General features: G+C 51.4%; 9 protein-coding genes across 9 annotated transcripts; 3 read left to right on the forward strand and 6 right to left on the reverse strand.

Moving 5' to 3' along the window:
• Window positions 1–1,940: 1,940 nt before the first annotated feature.
• On the reverse strand, window positions 1,941–2,396 carry N0V96_010707 (uncharacterized protein; the record flags this gene model as incomplete). The annotated part of the gene is made up of 2 exons (XM_053189243.1): window positions 1,941–2,085; window positions 2,188–2,396. The coding sequence occupies 2 exons, from the start codon at window positions 2,394–2,396 to the stop codon at window positions 1,941–1,943; spliced, it is 354 nt and encodes a 117-aa protein (XP_053053231.1).
• A 1,953-nt stretch (window positions 2,397–4,349) lies between these two features.
• Window positions 4,350–5,313, reverse strand: N0V96_010708 (uncharacterized protein; the record flags this gene model as incomplete). Its single annotated transcript, XM_053189242.2, has 2 exons — window positions 4,350–4,849; window positions 4,926–5,313. 2 exons carry the CDS (start codon window positions 5,311–5,313, stop codon window positions 4,350–4,352), a joined length of 888 nt encoding a protein of 295 aa, XP_053053230.2.
• A 1,920-nt stretch (window positions 5,314–7,233) lies between these two features.
• On the reverse strand, window positions 7,234–8,656 carry BTN1 (battenin CLN3 protein; the record flags this gene model as incomplete). Its single annotated transcript, XM_053189241.2, has 2 exons — window positions 7,234–8,456; window positions 8,515–8,656. The coding sequence occupies 2 exons, from the start codon at window positions 8,654–8,656 to the stop codon at window positions 7,234–7,236; spliced, it is 1,365 nt and encodes a 454-aa protein (XP_053053229.2).
• Window positions 8,657–9,331: 675 nt separating this feature from the next.
• Window positions 9,332–10,957, reverse strand: N0V96_010710 (uncharacterized protein; the record flags this gene model as incomplete). The annotated part of the gene is made up of 2 exons (XM_065759026.1): window positions 9,332–9,455; window positions 9,507–10,957. 2 exons carry the CDS (start codon window positions 10,955–10,957, stop codon window positions 9,332–9,334), a joined length of 1,575 nt encoding a protein of 524 aa, XP_065612336.1.
• Window positions 10,958–12,001: 1,044 nt separating this feature from the next.
• N0V96_010711 (uncharacterized protein) lies at window positions 12,002–13,542 on the reverse strand (the record flags this gene model as incomplete). Its single annotated transcript, XM_053189239.2, has 2 exons — window positions 12,002–13,122; window positions 13,191–13,542. 2 exons carry the CDS (start codon window positions 13,540–13,542, stop codon window positions 12,002–12,004), a joined length of 1,473 nt encoding a protein of 490 aa, XP_053053227.2.
• A 605-nt stretch (window positions 13,543–14,147) lies between these two features.
• On the reverse strand, window positions 14,148–15,865 carry N0V96_010712 (uncharacterized protein; the record flags this gene model as incomplete). The annotated part of the gene is made up of 3 exons (XM_053189238.2): window positions 14,148–15,102; window positions 15,132–15,563; window positions 15,624–15,865. The coding sequence occupies 3 exons, from the start codon at window positions 15,863–15,865 to the stop codon at window positions 14,148–14,150; spliced, it is 1,629 nt and encodes a 542-aa protein (XP_053053226.2).
• Window positions 15,866–18,914: 3,049 nt separating this feature from the next.
• Window positions 18,915–20,476, forward strand: N0V96_010713 (uncharacterized protein; the record flags this gene model as incomplete). Its single annotated transcript, XM_065759027.1, has 3 exons — window positions 18,915–19,853; window positions 19,936–19,958; window positions 20,014–20,476. 3 exons carry the CDS (start codon window positions 18,915–18,917, stop codon window positions 20,474–20,476), a joined length of 1,425 nt encoding a protein of 474 aa, XP_065612337.1.
• A 2,489-nt stretch (window positions 20,477–22,965) lies between these two features.
• Window positions 22,966–23,967, forward strand: N0V96_010714 (uncharacterized protein; the record flags this gene model as incomplete). The annotated part of the gene is made up of 3 exons (XM_065759028.1): window positions 22,966–23,117; window positions 23,188–23,542; window positions 23,647–23,967. The coding sequence occupies 3 exons, from the start codon at window positions 22,966–22,968 to the stop codon at window positions 23,965–23,967; spliced, it is 828 nt and encodes a 275-aa protein (XP_065612338.1).
• A 1,246-nt stretch (window positions 23,968–25,213) lies between these two features.
• Window positions 25,214–26,202, forward strand: N0V96_010715 (uncharacterized protein; the record flags this gene model as incomplete). Its single annotated transcript, XM_053189235.1, has 3 exons — window positions 25,214–25,432; window positions 25,487–25,905; window positions 25,965–26,202. The coding sequence occupies 3 exons, from the start codon at window positions 25,214–25,216 to the stop codon at window positions 26,200–26,202; spliced, it is 876 nt and encodes a 291-aa protein (XP_053053223.1).
• Between the last annotated feature and the right edge of the window lie 61 nt (window positions 26,203–26,263).

The raw sequence follows: 26,263 nt of genomic DNA on the forward strand, positions 1-26,263 counted from the left end.
TGGCCTTTTCATGCCCCAGGTGCTATTCTGGACCGTCGCTTCGGTATATCGTCGTGCACTAAGCCTGACCAAGGTACGGCGACTAAATTTTAAGCTCAACTGCCAAGCGCATCCGCCAAGTGACATCCATCAAGAAAGGATCTCGCATGGGTCTGGATCTCAGCAATATTCTGCAAGTTCTATCTGATGAAATCGCGGGTTTACGGAAATACAGATACAGAAGGTGGGCATAAACCTCGAAAAACAAGCAACAAACGGGTCCATGCTTTGGCTTTCTAAGCAAGCAGGGTAATTAAGGGAACCCTGAGCTCCATGTGTGTCATGCTCGCATTCTAAGTTGTTGAAAGAACAAAGGGCCGAAAACAACTTTTCGAGGTGGGTTTCTCGACTGGGTCTGGAGGAGTTGCCGCTTAAGTAAGAGAACAATAAGCATCGGATGCTCCACTGACAACAAGGAAGCAGAATCCTTGTCCAAGGAAACTTCGAGCAGTGAATTTGAGACGAACGTGCCTGGTTTATAATATTGACATTAAGCCCGGTAGATCTGGATAGCATAGACGTTCGTAGTGTACCCCTTTTCGAAGCGGTGCCGAGTTTCTATGCTTGGACGACTTCGACATCCCTCTACGTATAAGCAGCTACTTTACCATCTTCTGGAGATCAGCAGTCGCTGATCGATCTTTGATCGATCTTCCAAGTTTGACTGCATGTGTTGTGCAAATATTGGGCTCGTATCAGTTAGCCAATGAAACCTGCCGAACGGTAAGTGTAATCAGAATCCGAATCGAGTTCCCTGGGCTACCCACTTGAACAAACACGAGTCGTCAAACAAGCTACAAAACGAGGCATTGAATCAGTAGACTCATTGGCGTAGAGCTTGAGATTAACAATGCTTGAGCTCAATCGTTGGCCTGAAGAGCAAAAGACTGGGCTGAACGCGAACTGGGAGCAGTCGAGAAGGAAAACAATATGTGCAGAAATATAAGGTCGTCTTGAGGAGTTGGTAGGAGCTTTGAGTCACTCATCCACGGACCCGGTATCGTGATAGAGACGCTCGTGCCAGACTGATGAAAGCGACGCTGGGTCAGCGAGAGAATTAATGGTTCCCAAGGCGTCTCACTCTAGCAGTGGTATGCATTTCGCGAGGCCAAGATCATCGTTTTTAACTGCATAAGGGAGATATCGTCTTCATGTTCATGTTCCAGTCGAGTCATGATAGGAAGCTCAAGAATTCTGACACTTCTCCTTCATTAGACACCGTAGCATCTGCAGGCCTTGTCTTATTGACTTATGAATTCTATGAGATTTCTGGAGGTGTATGTGAGAATAAGGCTGACTGCTCTTCTTAGTCATTCTCACAATCCCAACTTCACGCAAATAAAGACGGTATTCGACCTCTCAGGAATTGCCTTACGCCCGAACACTCAGTGAAAAGATAGAAATCAAGAACAATTAAAGAAATATGGTGTTCGATCGCGATAGGTCTCCTCCACATGTTAGGTAGTATTCCATCGAATGCTGAATGGCGTCAGTACATCGCCACTTCGGGTAATAGCAAATCACGTACTATTCCTTAATAATATGTACTATCGCCATTTAAATCCCTACTAATGCACCCAATTGGAAAATTCGAAAAGGGGTCAGCGTTGGAGAAACTTAGAGGTCAATGTACCGACGCCATTCAGCACTCGATGGGACATGTAAGAGGGCAGCATCACCACCAGCCAAAAGAATCACTTGTACCAAGTTAGCCATTTCAAAACCCAAGTAGCTATTTGCCCTCGTTGAACAACAATCTCAATGTTCTGATACTTTAGAACCCATTCAATACTTCAAACTTACACAACCCCCTTGAAGCTTACAGGTTTTGGCCTTTCCATCCCCCAGACCTTGCTTAAAACAGTAAACTTGAATCCGTTCAGATCCCCACCACCAAACCTCTACTTCCTCGACGCAACCTTCTCCGCCAACTTATCAAACTCCCCCTTCTCCATCACAGTCCCCTGTCCCTTGGACTTGCCAGTCATATGAACAAGATAGCTCCCAACACCAAGTCCGACAGCAGCAATAGCAACCAGCGTAGGCCTAGTCCGCCAAATCACGTTAACCACAGGATCACGATACACACATCCAACAACAAAGATTCCCCTTGGGAATGTTGTCACGTAAGATGCAGATAACACTCACCAGCTCTGCGCGGCACTGCTCGTAGATGGCACAGGTTCCTGCCCGCCAGGCCCACCGAGGTCGCCTTCCTTGGGGTTATGCGTGCTCCACCGGACCTGGCCCTCAGCCCGGCGCGCCGCGGCGAGGGGGATTGCCGTCGTGGCTCCGAGGCCGGGGACGAGTCGCGCGGCGGCGAGGCGGCGGAGGGGGAGGGATCTTGCGGGAATCATTTTGGCGTTATGAGGACGGGTGTACGAATAGCAGGAGATGTCGATCTTTGATGAAGCTTAATGATCCCGGTCTCTTTGGATACTGGAATTCCTCTTGTAAACTTTTCTTATCGAACAGGATGCGTTTGCCGTGAACGGTCTTAATGTTGGGCGTCAAAAGAGCTAGAGTATGTGATGAAGTTGAATGTCTAGAGGCCGTCCTGCAATTGGACGGTGACGACACCAAGACGCTTGAGCGAATCCGGGGAAAGAGCGGGTGGTGAGGGCAGGTGCGTCATAGGTGCATCACTTTCTAGGTGCATCACTTTCTCCAAGGTGCTCCCTTTCCTTCTCTCCAAATTTCTACGATTGGAGGACTCGCAATGAGCATGCGTAGAAGCCTTCTAGAACAATTTGATGAGCGGGTTTAGCAAATGAAGAGAATCCGGCTTGCCGGCCTGTGGTTGAAACTTGGGTCATTACTTCGTGGCCACGTTGCTCAGCTTGCAAAAAAAGAAAAAATACCATTATTCGACGCGGATTTTCCTGGTGCGTCATCCACATATGCTGTGAGGAAGCGCGACATAACGAGGTTTAGACATTGAAAAGAGTGAAAAGAACGGCAAACAGTGTTTGTTACAGGCATATATCTCTATATATATCCTGAGTGTTAGCAGTCCGATCAAAGAGTAACGGACCATCACTAACAGCACTAACACGCACACTCACCGCGCAACACCACACCGGCTGGGCCCCTCACCGAACCCATCACCTCTCCAGCACTCCTTCCGCAGTACGGTAAATTGAAATGCAAGTGCAGACACAAGTGCAGATACAAGTGAATATACAGCAAAAAAGAGTACAGATCCTCCGTACCGTTCCAGTCAAGACAATATCCCGTCATAACCTCCTAGGTACCCTAGAAGGGCGTGACCCATAAAACAAGCCTACACCATCAACAAACAAAACCATCACACCCCATCATAATCCACCCCAAAGATCCGACCGAGCTCCCTCCGTCCTCCGAAGCCACCCATCGTATTCCCGAACAACAGTCCCTATCGCGCCTCGCACTCGCACGAGATAATTGCACCGAGGTACCTGCCGTACCCGAATCTCGGAGATGGCAAGGCAATGGAGCCTGTTCCAAGAGATAGACAATCATTCAACGATATGGATGCGGTGAGGAGTTTGGACCAAAACACCTCGTGCACTTTCTGCTAAGATGCGCCCTGGTGGTATCACTGGCGTGGGGGTCACCCACGGCGCCTGAAGTCTACTACCTCACGTTACTGCGCATTGTGCCAAAGCCCCCTGGGTCGGCCAGAGTGATACAATACCTAAGGCCTCCTCCGATAGGCCACTCACTCCCCTGAATGATCATACTCAACAACGTCGCATCCCGTCCTGAGGCTCTCACCAACACCTTCACACACTCATTTGTCAGACGTATCAATGCAATCGGAACGATATTTATACGGAGGATAGGGTATTCTTTTCGTGAATGCACCATAGAGGTAAGAACTGAGAGATGTTTGTGTCATCGATCCACCTATCGATTTTGGTATCAAAGAAAATCAAAAGTTAGCGCCCCATCGCAATCATGCCCTTTTGCCATGGCCCTTTGCCAAGGCCCCATTGATGCCGCAGACCTTCCCAATGCTACCTATGTTTCTGAAAGAACCAGAGAGAAAAAAACGCTTCCTCATGTCCCCATGACCTAGATTATCATGTTTCCTTATGATTTCCACCATGCCATAAGAACCGCCGTCCTCTCCCTCCTTTACGGGTATCATTCCCCCGCTAATACCCATGAGCCCCCAGGGAGTGCTAGCTGACGGAACCTTACTAATGATGAACGTAGCGAATAACGTGCCATTGGAAATATATATCCAACTTTTCCTCGCCTAGTGTTCGAGATCCACTGACTATGATGTGAATAATACACTGGTGAGCAATGTCGTCCGGGACGTTCTAGGCCAGCGCCGGCATGCTCCAGTACTTTGTCTTTGGAACGACTCTGACCTCGGGTGGATTCCAGATAGCCGGAGACACAGTGGTGTGTGTAGATGACCAAGGCGCAGCTGAAGGTGTGGATGTAGACTCAGATGAAGAGCCAGAGGTGGTATCGATATTGGCGTCATTGCTGGCAGCAGCAGCAGCAGTACGAGCATTGTCATCCTGCTCCAAAGCCTGTTCAATAGCACCAAGAACCCACGACTTAATCTCATTGAGCGCCCGCCGCTTCTGCGTTTGCTCGCGGTGCTTTCTGCCCGACTCGCCCAGGGGCAGCGCATTGAAGGGATGGAAGCTGACGAGGAGCGTGAAAGTCTTGAGGTTGGGGAACTGCCGGAGAAATCGGACGCCCTTGTGGCAGTGGCCCTGCACCCAGCAGGGGCGGAGGCCCCATTCCATAGCCAGGTGGCGGAGGTTGGCGAAGCAGAGAGCGCTGGGCATGATTGACTGAGCCGGTCCTGTGAATGTGTTAGTCTTTGATGGTTTTCCTCCTTGTTTGGAGAGTGAGGTGAATGGGTGAAAGGCAAAACTCACCTCTATAGATGAGGAGTGTATCATGACGATAATTCATATACACGCCCTTGCCCTGCACCTGGTGTCCTCTGGAGAGATGCATCATCTCAAACTGCTCATCTCTCAGACCACGCGGGTTCTCAGGATCGTAGAGCATCTCAGCGCGAGACTCCTGGCAAACTTGCAGGAGCGCTGGGACAGAGCGGTGAAGTCCGTAGGCCAAGGTCGTGCTATTGGATATGCGCTCCACGACAGCGGGCTTGGGCGCTGCGAGACGCCATATCTTTGTGCGGATCTCGGGCGGGAGATCCTTGAAGAGGTGGAATGTGCGTGGCTTCACTTCTTCGGAGAAGTCCAGTTCCGCTAGGTCTGTGATGAGGGACGCAGGCTGTGGTGAGGTATGTGACATGTCTTGATGCGGGCGAGCCGTGTGGTTGTACTCGACTGTGTCGTCCATTGCGAACAGCCTAGGCGTGTGGTGTGTCAAGGGTAGAAGAGAGAGGCTCTTTTTCGTGGGAGATAGAAAGATGAAGATGCAAAAAAAGTTCGGTCGAGGTGTGGCTACTTTTCAAGGGGAAAGAGAGGAAAGGGCGGTGGTGGTATCACTTTCCCTTTCCTCAGGCCTTGAGTTGTTAGAGCCGAATGAGGCAACGGACGAGCGTTGCAGGCCGAGCCTCAGGTCGAGGTGGGATGGAAAGTGAAGATGGAAGCTGCGGCAGGGGCGCGGGAAGGTTGCAGGGGCAAGGAACGACGGATATTGGATCCGTAATCTAGAACCACTTGGCATCTCAAAGGTCGAGCTCAAGATGAGGTGGATGTAGACCTGAGGCCTATTCGGAGTCCTGGAGGTGTATTCGGATGAGGTGGCTGTGGGAATAAGGTAGCATCAGACCAGAAGCGGTGACTGCTTGAATAGGTATCTGGGCTGATGATACCATTCGTCTTTGATAGAGCAGGGGTGAAGTGGAAGGAGAATTATTTCGTGTCGTGCAGATAAGGCGAGTCCAGGAATCTTGGTCAGAAGAGACAGACTGCCAGATCTGAGGTCAATCTCAGTGTAAGAGAATTCAGAATTCTGGGCGAACATGAACCGGAACAGGCCCAGCGGTGACCACCTGCCTTACACCGGTTACCGCACGCCCACCTTAAGATAACTTATGGTAGAGAAAGAGAGAAATTTTCAAGGAAATGGACCGAGAGTAGTGGCGGATAACAGGTATCATTTCCCACAGGAATCAAAGTTGGCTACTATTACCACCGAGACTAAGAACCCGAGGCGAATGAGAAGCCAATACAATAAGACGCCGAAGAACAAATGACTGCGAATGAAAATTTCTCGGGTTGGTCGCTGGCCGCTCGCTCGCCGCTGACCGCCGTAAAAGGGCAACAACACTGGACACGGAACAAGTCCGCCTGGGCTAATCAGTTCGGCTTTTTTTCTCTACTAATTTTTTTTCCCGCGCCAAGTTGGAAAACAATGCAAACAAATGGCCGCCCAGCGGTCAGTGCAACGCCGTTGGAACGTCCCGTCCGGTCTGCCATGCAGTGAGTGTTGTCCCTAACGTTAGCCCCCGGGACCCTCCCGAGAACGAACGTATCAACGCCCAATTGGCCCCGGAAATCTCTTCAACCACCATGAATCATGTGCAATGAGCAAATCACTGAAACTTAGATCTGGAATCTAGCATCTCTCTTTTGCCAGTCAGATTCCTCTGATTAATCTCACTGATGATTTGTGGTATTGAAAACAAAAAGGGGGACCCATCATGGCATGTTGTGTCAGCTGTTCCCTCAACCAGACGGTTCAAAGTCATGCCAGAAAATCAAGCGATTGCGCGCCATTCTCCCCTATAAACGTATTTGTGGACCCTCGTGCAAGTGGCACAATGTCTGACGTCGGAACAGCCTCATCCACCACCCTGCCCTGGTTAATTTCATTCCCGTCCACACGTCTCTTGATATTCTCCAATAGATATGCATTGCCGAGTCCAGTGAGACAAGGGAGTACCCGACCGTTCTATCCTGTGGCTGACGCCTGTAATGCAAATCCGCTCCCAGATGATACACAATGTTCTCGAATCACGAAGAGGGAAACAAAAGTCGTGCCACGCAGCGCTGAGCGTTGTTAATCGACGCCCCCCCCTCCGGCCAACCCCGGGCCCGACACCGTGTAACCTAAGCGCCCGTTCTCGGATTGTATCGTGGACGACGGCACAAACCCTCTTTCAAAACATCGTAACAGAACCCTCTCCAGTCGCGGGGCCCCCACGCTCGACACAGGCCGCTCCGCAGGTGCTGCTGTAGAGCATAGCATCTTGATAGTCTCCTCTCATCCAACCTTGATCTTGCGGCACCAATCCCGTCCATGCGCAACCTGCCAGTTGCAAAGCTGCACCTCCATGACGATGCCGACGAACCCGGCAATGCAGATACCCCCGCTGTCGCTCACGCTCGTCGCGCTCAAGCTAAATTCCCTGTCTTCACTCGGTACCTTTTCCATAATCTCCGCAAAGGTGTTGACGTACACCGCGCCTCCCAACAATCCCTCCCAGAATACAATCAAAAACACCACGTACACCGATGGGATAAAGTCGAACAGCGCATGGCACGTCAGGAGCACGAGGTTGGCGATCTGCAGCAGCGAAGGTAGATAGAGGCGGTGAATCCGGTAGAACGGCGTCGAAGACCGCGAAATGAAGACGCCCAGCTGGTACAAGAACCCGTACATGGGATAGAATTCGCGGAACTCCTTGAACGGTGATGACGCCAGCGGGAAGAGTAGCGTCGGCGCAACCCCCTGGTTGATGGTATACTCGGCAATGTACACCAGCAGCAGCGGCAGCATGTACGGAAAGAAGAGTGACTTTGCCCTCTTCAAGTTGTGTTCGAAGCTGTGCGCATCAGCGTGCTGGACCGAATACGCCGTCGAAGTGGTCGCGGGCCCCGGCGCAAGTAGAGCCGACGACGCCGCGTTCTGCGACAGCTCCTCGACGTCCTCCTCTTCCAAATCCTGCTCCGGAACGACCGTGTACTCCTTCCGTCCCGCCTTGAGGGGCTCCTTTGGCAATATGACGAAGAAGCTCAAAAACATGATGGACGGCAAGCACGCAGAGAACAACAGGCTGTTCCGCACGCTGAAGCCCCACCAGTCCGTGAGCACCACGTAAAGACCCGCCCCGACTAGACCCGCCGCACCCGTCCCGCTGCCCCAGCCCGCGAGGCTCATGGGGCCGTAGTAGTGCGTCAGACCGAGGAAGCTGAGCTCGCCGCCGCCGGAGCTGAGGCTGGCGATGACGACGCCGACCATCTTCACAGCGACGGATTTCGTGGGCGGCGTGAGGGCGACGAGAAGCATTCCCGAGCACGACAGGCCGATGAGGATCAAGACGCGCAGCGAGTAGGGCACGCGGTGGATGAAGTAAGGGGCGATCAGTTTCGTGAAGAAGGAGGGGAGAACGTCGGCGAGGAGGACCACGCCTTTCGGGACGGACGAGCCGACGAGGTCTTGGGCGGCGGAGAGGATGATTACGTAGAGGACGTTGTTGATGAGGCCTATCCCTACACGTCAGCACAAAGACAGACCTAGCACGAAGAGGCCGAGAAAGCGCACCGAGTAACCAAAAGGCCACAATCACCTGAGTATCAGCATTTCGAAAGAGAGCAGATAAGCGGGCGCGGTACATTGCCCAAGACGACGATGGTGATCCAGGCATGGGAAGAAGGCCGGAAGACGAAGGCGATCGGCCGGTCATAGTTCCCTCACACAGCGCTGTTATCGAATCCGGAAAGAAGACGGCATCGAGAGACGGGAGGGGCGGTCAAATCGTCTTATCGCGAGCGGTCGTTCTTTGGAAAGGTTTAGGTTTGAGGCGTTGGCATCCGACGGTTTCGACTGACGGATGTCGGTCACCAGATAACCGCTGTCTCAGTGCCTCAGTGCAGCACTCGACCGGGGTACATCGCCCACGTGCCGGGCGGCCAACCACGTTCTCGGGATAAGGCAGCCGGAGGGAAAAGGACCCACCTGAGCTACTGGACTGGGAACCCCCGTCTCAGACATGCGACTCGGGAACTGCGCTGTGACGTCGTCGCGTTAAGTAGCTTAGGTAATTATACTGCTCACCTGAGAGAACCAGCACCTGAGCAATTTCGGTCACGATCTCCTGAGTACATATCCAAGACGCGGAAATATCACGATATGTTTCTTTTTCTTTCGATTGTTCTAGCCTCTATTCCGAGGTGTAAATCGGGTATCTCCTATATCATCCATCATAAGCACAACGTCGGCTCTGCGAACTTGCTCACAACTACATGTAAGCACTCAAACGTGATCAACCCTCGCTTCTTTACTTCGACTCGACTATAGTGTTTTTTAGTGTTGAAATTCTTTTCCAAAATCCCTCATAGAAAGAAACCCACGCATTTTATCACAAAGCTGGTCCTTCCCAGGCATCCCTATTCAACTTCATCAGATAGGACTGCTTGTGAGGGAACGCAACCTCGCGTTCTTTGGCAAAGCCTGCGTATTGAAGATGTTGCAGAAATCTGTGACTAGAGAGTTAGCCCGCTATTTGCGTCCTCGATATTTCTGAAGTGTCTTACCTCGCGTTGTCTATCCGTGGCTCCAAACAAACATGCATTGTGCGATAGTCGTCAGTCAAACACCAGTGCACCAAGCTCGTCAGCCATGCTGGCACCCGTCCCCGCGCCCATTCTTCGCCTACAAAAACGTGGATACCGCGGTCGTAGTCCCCAGCATCGTTCCCTAGTTTCTGGCCCAGAATATCCTCCTTGACCCAGTAAATCTCGAAATACCCAAACGGCACCCCATCCCACATGCCAATCACCGGGAACGAGTGCTTGGAGCTCAGCGCGTTGCTCAAAAAGTCTGGCGAGTAATCCCCCCAGAACTTCTGTACTCGTGGGTTCGACAGCCACGACTGCAGCAGATCTGTGTCGCACAGGCTGGCGAGGTGGCCATTCTCGACAGGCTTGGGGCCCAGGGGTCCGAGGTAGGGAACAGGCTCTGGTGTAAGTGACGCTACCCGAAATGACAGATATTGCCCAACGCTCGGCACATAGCGCGAGTAAAAGACTTCACCCATCCGGCCTGGTTTCCTGCGGATTGGATGGCGCACACCGTTGGTGACCGTATACATCAAAGGCGCCGGCGGGTAGTACGTTGGGAGATGTGAACTGGAATAGAACGGCCCAATGGGGAAGTTCAAGGTCGTGACCATGGTCATCGGCGGAGGCCCTCCGGGGAGGTCTACATCGAAACGGCCCCCCGTAGATTGGTGCGGGGAGTGTATGGGCGTATGATGCCTTGAGTGAATCGACTCGGTTCGAGCAGGTGATGTCGGCCTGCTCCCGTTTGGCGATTCGGGGTTCGTTGTCGATGCGGCACTAGTACGCTGCAGGGTGAACAAGAACAGCCGCCCCGGTATCTGCCAAAACATGCGCCGCGAGACAAACATCTGCGACCATTCCTCGCCGTTGTCCTTGAGGTTCGTCCCCACCGCAGAGTCCAGCGATGCAATGAGTCCCATACGCTCAAGCTTTGGTATGAGGTTCCTGCCACGCAATACCCCGTCACGCTTGATATTGATGCGCCACTCGCCCTTGGGCCGCGCTTCTTCCGGCGTTAGCCTCGATGCATCGGTCGTGAGGTAAGGTGACGGTTGTGGTTGATGGAAGTACCAGTAGAGCGTCACCCAGAGCATCATGGCGATCTGACGTGTCGGGCTCGCGGCGGGCTTAAACTCGGTGCTTGAAGGCTGTGATATCGACGAGATGAAGAGGTTATCGCCCTGTAGTGTAGGTTGTTTGAAGCTGTGTATGTGTCGCCGGCGGGTGCGGTCTTCCTCGCCCTGCTGACCGTCGACGTCATCCACCTCGAGGTGCGCATCCTCGGTATTGAGCACGATCGTCCAGCCGATGGGGAAAGGGTTGTTGTGTGTGTTGAGTTCGTGGGACTTGAAAAAGAGGCCCGCAAAGACTGGCGTGACTGTGAACTTCTGTCCGTCTGGAAGGTGGATGATTTGGGGGGCCATGGCCGCGGGGTGGAGCTGCACCGCTTCTATCCGTACGGATACCTTGGTAGCCCGAGCTTTAGCTTCTGGTGGAGGGGGTCAAGACGGAGGGTGAGCACGCAAGGCAAGGTAGGGTACCTAGGGACCTGGCGAGGTAGGACAGACAGACAAGAGAGGAAGGCGTCTTTGCTGTCCAATCGGGGGTTGGGTCGTGGCCGTTTGGGATACGCCTGGAAGAGGAGAATGGCGGGGTCGATCAGCTTCTCAGAGTGATATCGAGCGGTCGTTCTTTTGTACTCGATCGTCGGACGAGGCCTTGATGTCCCCCGGTTGATGCAGAGGTATCGTCAGATCTGGGGATGGATTCTAGTGCCCCTTCTCGAAGGTCAACGCAGCCATTCAGTGAAGGGCCATATGGAAGGTTGCGAGATTCTGACAAACAGAGACCTGTTGGTTGGGTAGTGGTGTGATGATGCGTTAACCAAGTGGGGTGAAGCTCTCCCGTTGGCGTCGGCGGCGGGGATGGTGGTGTTGGGCGGTTTGGTGTCTGGGCGCCTAGGGGTCAGAGCTCCCCTCCCTTTCAAGGCTTTCCTCGCTCCCTTGGCCTTGCACGCCTTGTGGAATTGGCATGTGGTGGGCCGTAGCGGTTGAAAGCGGAGCATCTCGGTGAAGCCGATCCGCCCCGTCTCGGCAGGCCTTACCGGAACACACCGAATCTGACGTTCGGTCACCCGATGAAGCTTGACAGCATGAGAAAATCTTTCCTCCAACAACTAGTGATCAGTCCCCGCGATTTGACTCTGGAGAAATGCCACCTCACCACACGGCAAGTCTTCTGACAACAGATGGAACTTCATCAGAGGGTATCCCATCACCGCCGTCTGTGTCATTTTACGGAATAGTCAGCCACTACCAGAACAACCGTAGGATCATGGCAAAACGATGACAGGACTCCAAGGCCTCCCCGACAACTCTCTGAAATATGCTTGCTTTAATCATGCTAGAACGTGGCTATTATATTCATACAGGGGGTATCGCACTTGAAAGAAGGTTTCTAGGAACTTGCTATGATGCCGACTTGTTTTCGCTCCCGTCATCAGACTTTTCCTTCTTCTTGTCTTCTTTGCGTTTATGTTCTGCTCGCTCTTCTTCGGCGTCGTCTTCGTCTTCGTCTTCGTCGCTTCTCCGTCTACCCTTCTTCTCTTTGTCTAGAACTTCCATGACTTCCTCGCCGCCAAGATCCTTTGTTTCGTCCCAGTCCACATCGTACTCAGTTGCCACGAATCGAACTTCGCGACGCAACGAGTTGGCTTCGTGGACGAGCGCCTCCCAGGCCGAGGGATCAAAGCCCCGCTCCTGATACAGTGCCTGCTGTCGCTTGGAGACGGTAATGTTCAAGGCCGCCTTGTAGCTGAGGTCTTTGCTGATGTATAGGAACCACAGGTAACCGCCCATGATAGTCGTTAGACCAGCCAGGTACGTTACTGGCTCGACGAGGTCCCAGCCGGCATCGGTGTGGAAGGTGATATAATACACGACTCCCCACCAACCGGCGAGGAGGCCGAATCCTCCCTGTGCCATGCGATGTGCTCCACGATGCGCAAGTGTGTCGCATTCTTGCTTGAGCTTCGCCAGCTCCTCGACACGGCGAGACATTCTCCGCAATCGAACGCGCATGTAGTATGTGCGGTCATTGAAGCTCGGCACAGCTACCCGCAACTCTTGTTCGTAGCCCTCGATGCCAATCGCAAACTCTCGACCGCGAGCAGCGTCTCGGATGAAGTCGCCAACCTCGGTACTGCTACTCCATCTGACCCAATTCGTCTCATCGCGGTCCTTCCTTGGGCCCTTGTGACCTAGACCCGAGTAAGAGGCGACGTTACCCTCCTTCTTCTGCGATCCGCTCTTGTCCTGTTTCTCATCCTTGTGATCGCCCTCTGCTCGGAAGTATATCTTTGGAATCCGCTCTCGGCGGCCATCGTCGATGGGCGGAATTTCAGCCTGGAGGAGTCTTTCGAGGTAGGACAACGGCTGCTGAGGGTGGACAAGGAGGGCAAGCGGGGCGATTGAATCCCTGTCATCATCGTTCTTATCTTTGGAGGATTGTATGTTGCGTGCTTGTTCAGCGTGGAAGGGCAACGGTAGGATGAGCTTCAAGAGCCTCGTTGGTGTCGTGAGTAGTCGTCCTGGCTAACAGTAAGTAATCATGCACTGCACGTGTGCTTGAGCGCAGGGAACAGTAGAGCTAACATACCGCGAGTCTTATCGCCGTTTGTGGGATCTTTGCACAACTCCCGCTGCTCAGTCTCGTCTCCAGCGCGGTGCCATGGCCTTTCCTCTTGCTTTCTCAAGGCAATCTGCTCGTCACGCTCCAGCTTCTCCCTTTCCTCCTCCTTGGTCATGTCATCTTGGTTGATCTTCTTAGCCTTGGCATCGTCGACGTCGCCTTGCCGTCTCGTGGAGAGCCCAAACGCGCGTCTGTTCACCGGGATCTGTCTTGTGACAATGCCGGGCCCGGCTGGGCGGAAAGCTTGACGCAGCGGACCATGCTTAGGTCCGAAGCTGGCCGGGAGTTGCAGGCATACGCGACGGAACGCGTAGCTCATTTTCGACGTCTGTTTCTGGATTGTGGTGTTTAATATGCGCCTAGCTATGGAAAAAGAAGCATTTCTATTAAAGAATCTAAGAAACAAGGGCGATAAACAGCACCGGCACCAGAAGAAAGAGCTATCTGCCGGGCCCAGTATCGTACCTGCCGCCAGTTCTTAGCTGGAACCCGACAACGCTGCCATGACGTCAATAGGTGATGACTGTCACGTGTAGCGTGTGGCTGAGCTTCCCGGAGCTCCAGCTCCAGCTCCCCAGCTCCAAATTTCTTGGCAGATTGCTCCAGCTAAGCTCCATGACATCTCCACCCCGGTCTCGCCCTCGAATCTCGCAGCAGCAGCATCATCATCATCGTACCCCAAATTGACGGGGGAACTAGCTTATTCACTCCAATCACTCCTATCTTGTGCCACGCCGGCGGCATCCAAACCTGGTTTCCGGATATGAGGTCTTGGCGATTGACTGAAGGTCCTACGGGCTACGGCACCACCTAGGTGCCCTACATCATCAAGGAATGACACTTCACGGGGTCCTGCGCTCAACGGCTTGTGGAAATTTTCGATCCATTCACATTGACTGCACCCAGACATCTACTCAAACCCTTTCAGCTAATGTACCGCCATTTCACGCCCTCCCATCCCTCTCTCCTCCGAACTCGGACTCCGTAACCCTCGCCATCATCAACGGGTTTAACGGCGGCTCCAGTCATCGAACATCCCGCTGCTTCGGGCACCTTGGCCGTCGATTCCATGTTCCCGTCCAGAGGCACAACATCAAATCCAAGCAACAGAGACGCCACGAAGCCGAGATTCTCTGCAAACGCAAAGTTGCGTCCAGGGCACAGGTGCCTACCACCACCAAAGGGAATGAAGGCCGCTCGCTTCAGCTTCTCCGTCTCGGCATGTTCCTTCCCAGTCTTAACGATGAACCTATCCGGATCAAACGACTCTTGATCCTGTCCCCATGCTTTTTCTAAGCTATGGCTGACTTGAGATGACATCTGCACGTTGCAACCTTTCTTGAGAAGATACGATTTTCCACTGCCATCTGATATTGTCGTATCCTCCAACACGCGTCGGTTGCCCATTCCCTTACTCGATACGCGAATTGCCTCGCGATAGCAGCGCACAAGCAAGGGACAGCGGTCGTCAAGGGTACCAATGTCAAGCGTGACCTCTCCGTTACCGCCATCTTGCGCCACCGGCAAGAGTTCATCCCTCAGACGTGCCACCAGCTTGGGACGGCTAAAGACGTGCACCATGAACCAGAACAGCGTCGGAATGGTGTTGGAGGTGGCCACGTGCAGCAGGGCAACCTCGAATATACCCACCTCCTTGCCCGGGATGCCGTGTTTTCGCAAAACATTGGCGCGGTTCCTGACAATCTGCGATGCATCTTTGTGCGAATCCCCGTCGCTTCCGTAGTACTCGCCCAACGCCGCTTGGAGCCGCGCCCTCGCTTGGAAGCATCTGCGTGCCGTGATGGACGGCGCGATGCCCAGCATCAGCACCGGCAGGTCCGACTCAAAGATCCTGTACTTGTATGAGGCCTCTTGATCGCTGCACAAAGTGTTTGAGATACTACTCACCAGGTATCCTTCATCAGGCTTGCATCTTTTCTCAGCGGATTTCCGGGCCCGTACAGGGCCTCAGTGGTCGCCATAGTCATCAAGTTCCGCACCCATATCCAGAAATTAGTCGCCTCATAAGCTTCGTTCCCCTTGCACAGATCTTCCAACGCATCAGACACGTATGTGAGGGCGGAGGCGTTCATGCGATGCAGATTATCTGCCGCCATGCCAACATGGATACCCTCAAAGAACTCGGGTAACAAGGTGCCATTTTCGATGATCTTGAGCGTCTCGTTGTTGAAGCCCAATTCCCTCTGCGCAAACTCAACTGCGAATGGCTCGAATGACAGATTACGGTTTCGGTACACGGCCTGGATCAGAATTGGGTCCCAGATGCCATACATTTTGCCATTCAGGATAGGCAGCGTCGCGATGCCCATATTCCGGCGCCTGCGTCAGTGTCAGCATCATGTCGCCTGTCGATGTCTTACCGGGTGTAATTAGACCTACTCCAAAACCTTGAAGTACCGGCTCTGGTGCTGGATCATGCCAATCAAGTGCCCAATGACGGGGATCCGAGACTTCATCGCTGGCGGCTCGCGGCTGTCCAGCTCGGGCGACGAGAACTTGTGGACAAATATCGCAAAGACGAGGAGAAACACTACCGTAGCGTACGAGGAAGTCGACTTTTGCACATCCTCGACTAGGAAAGCGAGAAAGCTTCCTGCTTTGGCTGTACCGTTGCCCGCCATGTTTCCGAGCCCGTGGCCGACTTGACTTGCCATCTTGCTCGGCCGTGGTTATTGAGTGATGCTACTTTGTGAACACCAGCTTGGTTGTGAATTGGTCGTCTACCAGAATTGCAAACCAGCCAGGGTGATTAGAAGGAGAAGCGTCTCAATGGTAGTCTGCCAGAGGGATATCGTCTCTACATATCATCCCAGACAAGCACGCCCTCAACGCGGCGCACTACGCAGACCCGGGAAGAGATCCAGAAACTAATACCAATCTGGTCCAAGGGAAGACAAGTTGATCCACCATCCTCTGCGGGCGCGCCTGTCAGAAATTAGCGTGAATCCTCCTCTAGGGCTATCTTTTTGCGCCCAAAAGGATGTTGACGAGGGGTTTCGTTTGGAGACCGGTTCATCTAGACTAACTGATGTTCCTTAGGGGCTTGAATCATTCGCTCTCCAATCAGGTCGTTGATGATACGTTTGACCGTAAGGAGAGTTTTCAGCTGTTGCCTGATATGCCGCTAGGGGTCTGATATCTGGAATGCTGCAACGGGGCGCCGGCTCTTCGGGTGGATACGCACCGATGCACCCTCCGTGACTACTACCTCCAGGGTCCATTGAATGGGCTCTACTCCGTACTGTCTTTCCTAGTTATTCTACGAAACGTCAGCAAAGTGACGATATTCTTAGCAATCAAACAAGCTCTGGTGCCGTTTCGCATGCAAATACTTCGGCAATTTTCCTTTCAACAAGTAAAAATACGTCAAGGCGAGTAGCAGGACATTAGTCGACTCAATTCCATTTCCCACATGCCGCTGCGATGGTCAGATGAACTTGGGCCTGATCCCATCTCCAATCAAGTTGAGACGAGTGTCACCCGTTGCTCTCCGCCATAGACAAGATGAGAAGACGTTGGGTTTGCAGGCTTGGCAACCGTCTTAAGGGTCTTGAGTGGGATTTCCGATATAACCAATCGCTGCGATTTGGAGATGGAAGAGGATTTCTATGATTTGGGTGAGACTGGAAAACAACTGGGCAAGCCACGCATGTAAGATGCAAGGCACAGCGCTGATGTCAGCAGCCCATCCCGAGAAGGAGGGGATGGTCATTGGTACGTTCGAGGTCAGCCAAAGTAGAGAGCCATTATCTCGAGGGCTCCGAGTGATTCTGTTTGTCTTGTCCGATATCGAAGGTTCAAGTTTCTGTGCAGAGAATTGAAGTCCAAAAAAATGAACATTGGAGACAATATCCTAACAGAGAAAGAGTTCGGGGACTGAAGTAGCGGGATTCTGATGCGTAGGACAAATTAAATTGAGATTGCCTTCTTGATTTACTTTCTTAAACAGCAGAAGAGGACGATACAGAAAGACTGAACCTAGTGCCTCATCGGCCGCTATGGTCACTCATGAAGACAAGTGAGAACGTACTAAAGCCTTGAGTGTCAAAACCCCAAACGCCACATATGAGTCTTGAAATTCAATAAGCCAGTTGTTGTGGAGGAATAGGTCCATTAAAATCATGTACTGCATAACAACTTCTGCCCCAACGCCTTGATCTGCCAATCCTCATCAACTATCGCCGCGCTGGTCGGTTGTCAAATTCCAGATTCGTGAGCGGGCACCAACCACAGTGAGGCCGCCATCCTTCCATACCTGTAATCCATCTAAGATCATTGGGACACGTGGGAATCTCGGCACCAGAGATCTCGTCAATGTACCGGTAGCGTTCTGCGCAGGGGAATTGTCGCTCGTAATAGTTTATCGGGCGGCTACACCGGATACATCTTTCCGTGCAGCAGTAGATGATGCACATTTTGCTACCTCGTTATGTCTTTTTCAAGGAAGCTCCTATACGCTTTTGTTGTTGTTTTGTACGTTCTGTGGAAGTTGCCTGTGTTTGATGGTTTCTGAGGTGACCTAGATGGCGACAGGAGAAGAGCCTTGAGATATACTTAGACTGGCCTGATGTTGTTGTATGATATGGTGGTGGCAATGTTTGTGAACACTAGGCCTGTGGTTGAAGCTCGAGCGTCCTGGTACAGACAGTCACAATGTAGTCAAAGAAAGGTTGTTTTCCAAACAAATCCATCGGCCGCAGTTTGTTTGGGCAGGATCTACTGCGTTCACATAAGACCAATCTGGCCCCTTGTATTCGTGATTCACGTATCTTAGATCCTTCTTAACAAGTGATTCACCACAAAGAGAAGGCAGCATAAGTATACCGGTTTGATACAAAGCCGTACATTATGAGGGATGTTTATCCATACTTATCAACATATTTGTTCAGGTATGTTAATTGCATCGCATCTCTAAATTCTGGGTCGTGGAGACTAGACCAACGTCTAAGATTTGTTCTATCTAAACCACAGTTTGAATGGAGATAATGTGACATAGAACTCCTCTATAGTTCATTCCTTACAGATAGAATTGCCTTCAAAGTAATTGCTGCCAGTTGCTTGAGCTTTACCCGAGGTACGAAATCGCAGTGCGACAGACTTCGCTACATTTGCCACTCAATACCACTTACTAAATCTCCATCGGCTCGGCATCCCAGTTGCAATCACTTGATCAATCTGACCGTATATGCAGTCAAAATACGCGTATCCACAGGAATACCGGCAAAGAAAATCGGCTACCATAGTGGCTACCATGGCCAATCGCACCTTCAATTTCGTGCAGTAGTGTTGCAGTGACATTTGGCTTCTTGCGGGGAACCATGTCGCCTTGTTCTGCCCGACCACCTACCCCGGGAGCAAATGTAATTGCTAAAGTACAGCGATTTGTGGAATCACAGCTCAAAAAGACTGACTGAAGGGGTATGTTCAACCGTTGATACAGTCCATTGTCTCTGAGATAGGCTAGAGGTCCGTTGGAAGTTGGCAGAATCTCGACATCACGTATCATAGCTCCAGTCGGCTAAATATCTCGGCAAACAACATCACCGACATGTATTTAAGCTACTTGCAAGGCCTTATCAAAGTTCCATTTCCTAGGTTCTTCACAAAGATCGGTGACTTAGTTTTCTACTTTTCATTTTCCCTCCAAGCACAACTGCTGCATTGTGCAAAATGTCTATTCCCCTGATTTTCTTCGTCATTCTGGGTAGAGCATTGGGCGATGGCCTTGTTTACAACCTCAACTTGAATGTACCAAGCCGCCGACCAGAATGGGCTGAAAAGCTCTCTCCCCACCTCGCGGCTTTCAGCATAGAGATGGATCGCTGGCCAGACTGGGCCGGGCAAGAAGTCAGCAAGCCAAACGAGTATTTCAACCAGCTTCTCTTAAATCTAGGGGAAAGGACCGGGCATATGCCATTCCTCCGAGTAGGAGCCAACTCGCAAGACAGAGCCACCCTAGATCTAAGCCTCGAGGTCATGAACAAGACCTTTCCGGAACCAACTGAGACTGTCCCCAACCCAGAGGCTGACCACATCTACATCGGTCGAGACTTTTACGCCTTATCCGGGAACCTACCGGCCGGAACGCCCTTCATGTGGGGTATCAATCTCAAGTCCTTGAACCAGACTGAGACTGTTGCCCAGGCCCGGTTGCTTGCCCAGACTTTCCAAGGAGACCGGGCTAACTTGACCAAGAATGTGCGACTTGTTAACGTTGAGTTGGGTAATGAGCCTGACTTTTACGGCTTGACGCGGACTGGACGCAATGGGCCCTATGGTGTTGAGTGGGATGTTGCCAACTACACAAATACTTGGACACAGTACGCTGAGGCAGTTAGCAAAGAGATCACATTCGACCACTCGGGTTTGGGTGGGCCTACACTGTCACCTGGAGCCTTTACCGGATTCAACGCACCAGAATGGACGCCAGCGGGACCCTTGCAGCTGGGCATACTGAATGATCTGACCATTCGAAATGCGACGACTCAGTTCACAGAGCATGCCTACTCTGGCGGCTTCGATCCACGCCGTGTTGTGAATCCCGGCGATCTCATGAACAAGATACATGTGCGCAGCAATATGACTTCGAAGATGGCTGGTATCCAAGCAGTGAGATCCGTGGATTTAGATTATCTCCTGGTATGAGCGTCCTGTACACACCATGTCGTTTCGCCTACTGACATCTTGATAGGCCGAGACAAACTCTTATGCAAAGTCAGTCTCACCCATTTGATATTGGCGATGTTCTAACTTTGTGACGTTTTCATAGCCATGGTCAGCCAGGACTGAGCAATACCGTCGAGAGTGCACTCTGGGCTGTCGACTGGCTTCTACTCGGCGCCTCTTTCGGCATACAAAGGCTTCATTTCCACCATGGGGTGGGCTTCAGATACAACCTGATACAACCAACAAGTGATTCCGATGACGGTCTAAATATCAGTCGGCCTCATATCCTTCCATCATATCACGCCTTTTTGATTGTTAACGAAGCCATCGGGAAGTCTGGCGAAGCGTACGTTGCCGAAATACCGACTAGTAATATTACTCTTACCGCGTACGGAATATGGGAGCAGGAGAGACTTGCCAGGGTTGTTGTCTTGAACACACAGGTCCATCTCGGTGGACAAGAGAAGCCAAGCATCAGCGTCAATCTGAAGGGCCTTGGCTCAGGTTTATCAATTACGGTGAAGATGTTGCTCTCGGAAAATACGACTGCTAATGCTGGATTGTGAGTTGACTTCTAATCTTGCAATTGCTTCACAAGCTTACAGAATTTCGTGAGCAGGACGTGGGCGGGACAAAGTTTCGAGACTGTGTCTGGGGAGCCGGAGGGCGACGTAAGGCAATATGAAGTCTTGAACAATAGTTTCAGCTTGCCGGCGTCTTCAATTGCGCTCTTAACAATCTGATGAGACGACGATCTTCCTGAATCATGCTTGCTCCTACAAAAAGTAGGGGGTGAATAATGGTCATATTCTCACGTTCTCGGCTTCCTGTCTCAGAAGAATTCAATCCTACTTAGCCTATCTAGAGAAGATCCCCCAATAACTTCTCATCTACGATTACGTATTACTGGAAATTGATATCATCCTCAACTCAAGTTGCAGAACTCCCATTACTTACCTATTTTCTACCTAAATCCTTTGTCTTGCTTAGCCAGCCGAAAACTGTGCAATGTCGAGATCCAAGCACGCGCCTGAAAGCACGAGCTTGTAACTGTAATTCAAAAGCCACAAAGTTACTCTCAATGCCCTTGGATTTCATCACCTATAGTGTTGCATCGATATCGAAGAAAGAGTTGGTGTCGTCGAGGCATCTGACACGAAACGAAGGGACATCAAGCCACTGGTTAAACTTCCGAAAAACACGATGTGTCTCTAATCGAGCCTCTGAGACACCCAATACTATGTCGAAATCATGAGAGGGCTTGGCGGGATCGAGTTGATGGCCAATGTACTTCGTCTGGGGCTGCTTGACAGCTTCTGGCAGTGCCTCGGGCCAAGCTTTGAAATGCTCTAAACAGCAAAGACTATCACATGTCTCATTCTGACACTGGGGCTCACGGGTTACTACCTTCCCACGTCGGATGCCTAGGTCGCCGAGGCGCTCTACAGGTTGGGGGCCAGAGGGCGGTGGTTGTCTGGCTGGTTGAGAGGTCCAACGCGACAATGCTGCGGCATGTGAGGCGTCGTTACATGGATGACGAGTTGGGAAGTAGGTCTCGTGGATACTTCTTGTGATCTTACCTTTGCACCAGTGAGCCAGAGTTCCATTCTTGGATCTGACTTGGATGTGGTTCTCACAAGGCTTCATGTCCGTGACATGGCGGACTACTTTGCTGCAGCGAATACAGCTCTCGTGGATTTGCTTGACCTCGCACATTGTAGCCTTGGTGTCGTGCTGTGTTTGTGGATGGCAGATGGCAGATGGACAGACCTATGGAGTTGTTTCGGTTGCTCAGTGGATGGATCTTCGACACTGATGACTTTTGTGTGTGGATGTTGTTTCGGTTACGATGAGATACTAGGACTGTTTTTCGTTCACTTAACGGATGATGTAGGCGAATTTATGTACTACATGAATTAGTTCTGAGGAAAGCGTTCTGTTCACAACTCGACGCCTGTCTTGAACCTGTTGTTTTGTATTCAACAGTAGACTGAAAGACACAGTTGCATAAAGACTACGAGAAAAACTTGATTCAGAATAATGACTGCACAAAGAGAAGTTTTTTGAAGACTATGGTCATATCGATTTCAATAAAGCCTTTGTCCTAACCCAGTGACGGATTGGAAACTCCCGAGTCCATCGAATTGTCCTTCCTACGGCACTTCATCATCCTCGACTTTGGCTAGGCAGCCTGATAAGGTCAGTCTAAGAAAGCCGCAAGTTACATATTATCAGTGGAAGCATCTTCCAAATCACGTAGTCGGCTGCTCGTAAGTGGTGAGCTACCTCTGCTTCAATTTGAAAGCTGCCTGGTGCACTGGCCCCTGTGCACGCTCGTCGTTGCATAGGCGACGGCTCAGGTCTGGAGAAGGGAGTCAATGAGCTTAGGAACACAAATCCTACCTAATTCCTTCGCTCGGTATTGTACACAAACATGTCCATGCTCTCAAAGCCGAATTGGAGCTCACATTGGACCACACCAACTCCCAAAATACAACACCGTTTGGGGTTTTCGGATGGCAGACGAAGTCAGTCTAATTTTGTAGTCAATGCGTCTTGCTGCCCCTGGAGGAGGGTCTTACTCCAACATCCGATCATCGGATCGCGGGGGAGGCTAAAACCTCGGACTGTATTGCGTGAACAGGCTTTGAAAGTCAGGAACAATCGTGCATGCCGGATTCTAACTCATCAGGTGCGGCAAGGTTTGTTACCCAGGTAATTTGGCGATCCCATACGTCATGCAACACACGATGGATGGCTTGCGTGCCTACCCGTATCCGAGGACGAGGTTTAAGGCTCAGAGAAACATGATCCTGTGTGATAGTGATTATGGTCTAGACCGTCTTACTCAAAAGGACTATCCCAGCGTGTAATTGAGGTCAAGTATCATATATAAGACGGCGACGATGTCATTCAAAGCAATATCATCTACATCTACTATCACATCTCTCAGATCTAGCCTCTTCCCAGGTAATCACTCGCTATCACCACCATTCGTTTCTTTCTTCAGCTGCCAAAACAAAAACCTCGAGCTCTCATCCATTCAGAAATAATCATGAATCTCAAGTGGAACTCGTCTCTCGCTCTCTGTGCCGCGTTACTTGCGGGTGCAGTCGATGCCCAAGGGGCCAACTGGGGAGGTTTCAACTCGATCCGGAACATATGGACGGCCGGCGCATCATACGACTACATCGGAAGTGGGGCTTTGTACGTATTTAAACCAACTCTCCAGGAGTGCTTTGGCGAATCTGACAAAGAGCGATGATAGAAGCTATAGTACGACCTCGAACGGACCAAACCACATCAACTACATCGCCAACGCGCGTGGAGCAAACAATGTCGTCCTCAACAAGTTTGCCTACCCTGGGGCGGTGACTGACTCTCGCTTTGCGGTGCCCACACAGGTCCTTCCCGGGTTCAGTCCCATTATCAACTGGAACGATCAGATCAACGAGATCGTCACCGCCTTCACTGCGGCTCGTACGGCAGGCACGGCTTCAGCCAGGGATTCTCTCTTCATATTCCTGGCATCGAACACTGGAAATGACATTCTTGGTACCTACAACACCACCACTAACCAAGCTCAAACCATCAACAATTTGATCGGAGTCATCCGCACCAAGTTTGCCCAAGTAAATAACTCCAATTGTTTACCCCTTCGACTCAGCCGCTATTTTCATGGCTTGAAAGTGCGAGACCAACTGAACCAGAGACTGACCTTGACATCTCACCCTAGATTTACGGCGCAGGAGCTCGCAACTTTGTCTTCCTCTCTGTCCTGCCGGCCGAGCTCATTCCCAGAATTCAGGTACTGCCCCAGGCAGACAGAGATAAGGTCGCCGACTTCGCGAACAACTACCGTGTAGCGGTGAACAACCTCATCACAGAGCTTCGAAACAACAACACGTATCGCGGGCAGATCACCATCTTTGCACCCGATTTTACCCAGGGCTTGAGGTCCATCAAGGCTGGCATGCTGACTACCGGCCCCACCGCTGGCTACCTTGATCGGAACGGCTATTGCGCGGACGCTCTCCCCATTGGCATTGTCGTGTAAGTAGTGAAGTATTCCGGCACAAGGCGAAACGTGGTTCGACAGGTTGTTTTCCGAACAAAGACGCTAACTGCATTATTTCCTTGCAGACCTCCGAATCCTGACTACAAGTCGACCAACTGTGCCTACACTGCACGCAAGTACCTTTTCCACGACACGATTCACATTACCTCGCCGGCTCATTGCGAGTATGCTATCAATACTCTAGCTACTCTTGGTGTCACGGCAACACCGCAGCAGTTGGGTTGCCAATTCGCCTAGGGGATAGCGACGCGGTGGAAAAGGCATGTCTGTTCAAAGCAAGCTACGATAATTTGGCTACCATGACATGATGAAGCTTTTTGTAGCACAAACGATATGCCAGTCATGCTGCAGTCAATGTACATATTTCAAGTCATTACGTTGTGACACAAAGAGGCAAATATGTGCCATTTCAGCAAATACATCACTACTTACAACAAAGAAACATCACTGTTCACTGTCATCGACACTTGACAATGTCAGAGCAGTGCAAGATGGCTCTAATGTGCAGTGAGAAGCTCCATCACGAAGACTAAGCCTTGAGTCCTTGTAACTTGCCTTGAAATTCAGCGTAAAACCGTACACTTCAGTCGACGCGACGCAGTTTTTAAGTAAGGAATCCTCAAATTACTCCGGCCGTTGACTCCGATATTCAGACCATCCGACAAATTGGCTGCCCGACAACGGATGAACTGTCTCCATCCTGCCCCTTACACGATTCAAGATCGGCGGAGTTCCCAAAGCTTCGGGAATGAGGCAAACTCTAATTGCGTCTCAGACAAATTGGAAACCCATCCCACCGGCAACTACCGACTCGTAACTGAGTGTGCTGAGGCTCTTCTCCCGCCTTATTCTCCGCCAGTTCCGTAACACCAATGGCGGAAACTTCGTCCTAGAGCGAGACCGAGCCAGATGAAGCACCCTCCTCTCTACCGAGGCACTCAGCAACCCCCGTATCTCTCTTTAACCCATACCAACATGGCCATGGGCTTGTTGTACTGACCAATTGACGAAGGAAGAAGCTCTCTACGCAATATCGTAGGCCGGTGGGATACTAAACACCCCAATACTTATAGAATCGCATGCGGCTGCGATTGCACTTTATGACTCTAGTATCTGGGCATTATCTAAATCACCTGCCGTAAATTCTTTTCTCACTCGTTCGAGACTTTTAGTCATTTACATTCATTTCTGCATAAGTGCTGTTGCAACACTCGCTTCATTCACCATGTACTACTCTTCCACTTCTCTTGGCGCTCTTCTTGTGCTCGCGGCTGGTGCCGTCGATGCCGCAAAGTGTCCTATCCAGTTCGATGGCAGAATCCCTACCAACTTCACGCCCGCCTCTTTTGATACCTCTGCGAGTCCATTCAATAATGGCTTTGTTTTCGGTAAGGGGTTGAAGGCCAGTGATGTTGTCTCCATTCCGACAGGCCTGTCGTCGCTGGTAAGCTACATATCGGCATTGTTTTTCTGACAGCATTTGACCGATTTTCCGTAGCTCGACGGCCCGGCGAACAAGCCTTTCCAAGTCAATATTGATGACAGATCCATCTTCGCGCCCACCGAGACCAACGTGCAAACGGGCTTCCGCCGCGCAGAGATGCTGCCCATGAGCAACAACGGCACCGATCCTTCCACGTCCGGCATTAAGACGGTCCACTGGAGCATGATGAAGGACCCTAAGAAGCCGCTTAACTTGACCCACGAATACCAGATGGTTTTCTTGGAGAGCTCTATATTTAGCTCGAACCAATTCGCGCTCAAGTACGGCGATCTCATCGGCATTCACCCGGCGGACCCGGATGTTCTCCACCTATTTGGCAACTCCAACACCAACCCTTCGCCGGAGCTCTTCAAGACCAAGTTCACTGAGGGCGTCTTCCACAACTTTGCCCTGACTTTGGACTTCGGCAAGAAGTGAGTGCTTCATCTTGCTTGTGGGACTGTGGCCGGCTTTACTGACATTGATATCGCAGCTTGACCCAGGTGTACTACTCCCAAGGAAATGCCCCCCTCGTCGCTCAGGGCCAGCCCATCGAGAACGACATCTCGGGACAGGGACAATTCCACTTTGGCGTCTTGAAGAAGTCGATCAACGGCACCGGTGACTTGACCAAGTCTGGTTTCCACGAGTCTGGAATCAACGAGGGCATCATTTTTGGTTCGATCTTTGAGGAGGACAGCATCGACGGCTGTGTGACCTTGTCTCTTTAAAGACCTTTGAGTTCTTGCATTTACACAGACTTCCAACCTTTGGTTTTGATAGAGTAGAGGT

Source organism: Colletotrichum fioriniae (genome assembly GCF_027942845.1).
Source record: "Colletotrichum fioriniae strain IMI 355084 chromosome Unknown scaffold_15, whole genome shotgun sequence".
Lineage (NCBI taxonomy): Eukaryota > Fungi > Ascomycota > Sordariomycetes > Glomerellales > Glomerellaceae > Colletotrichum > Colletotrichum fioriniae.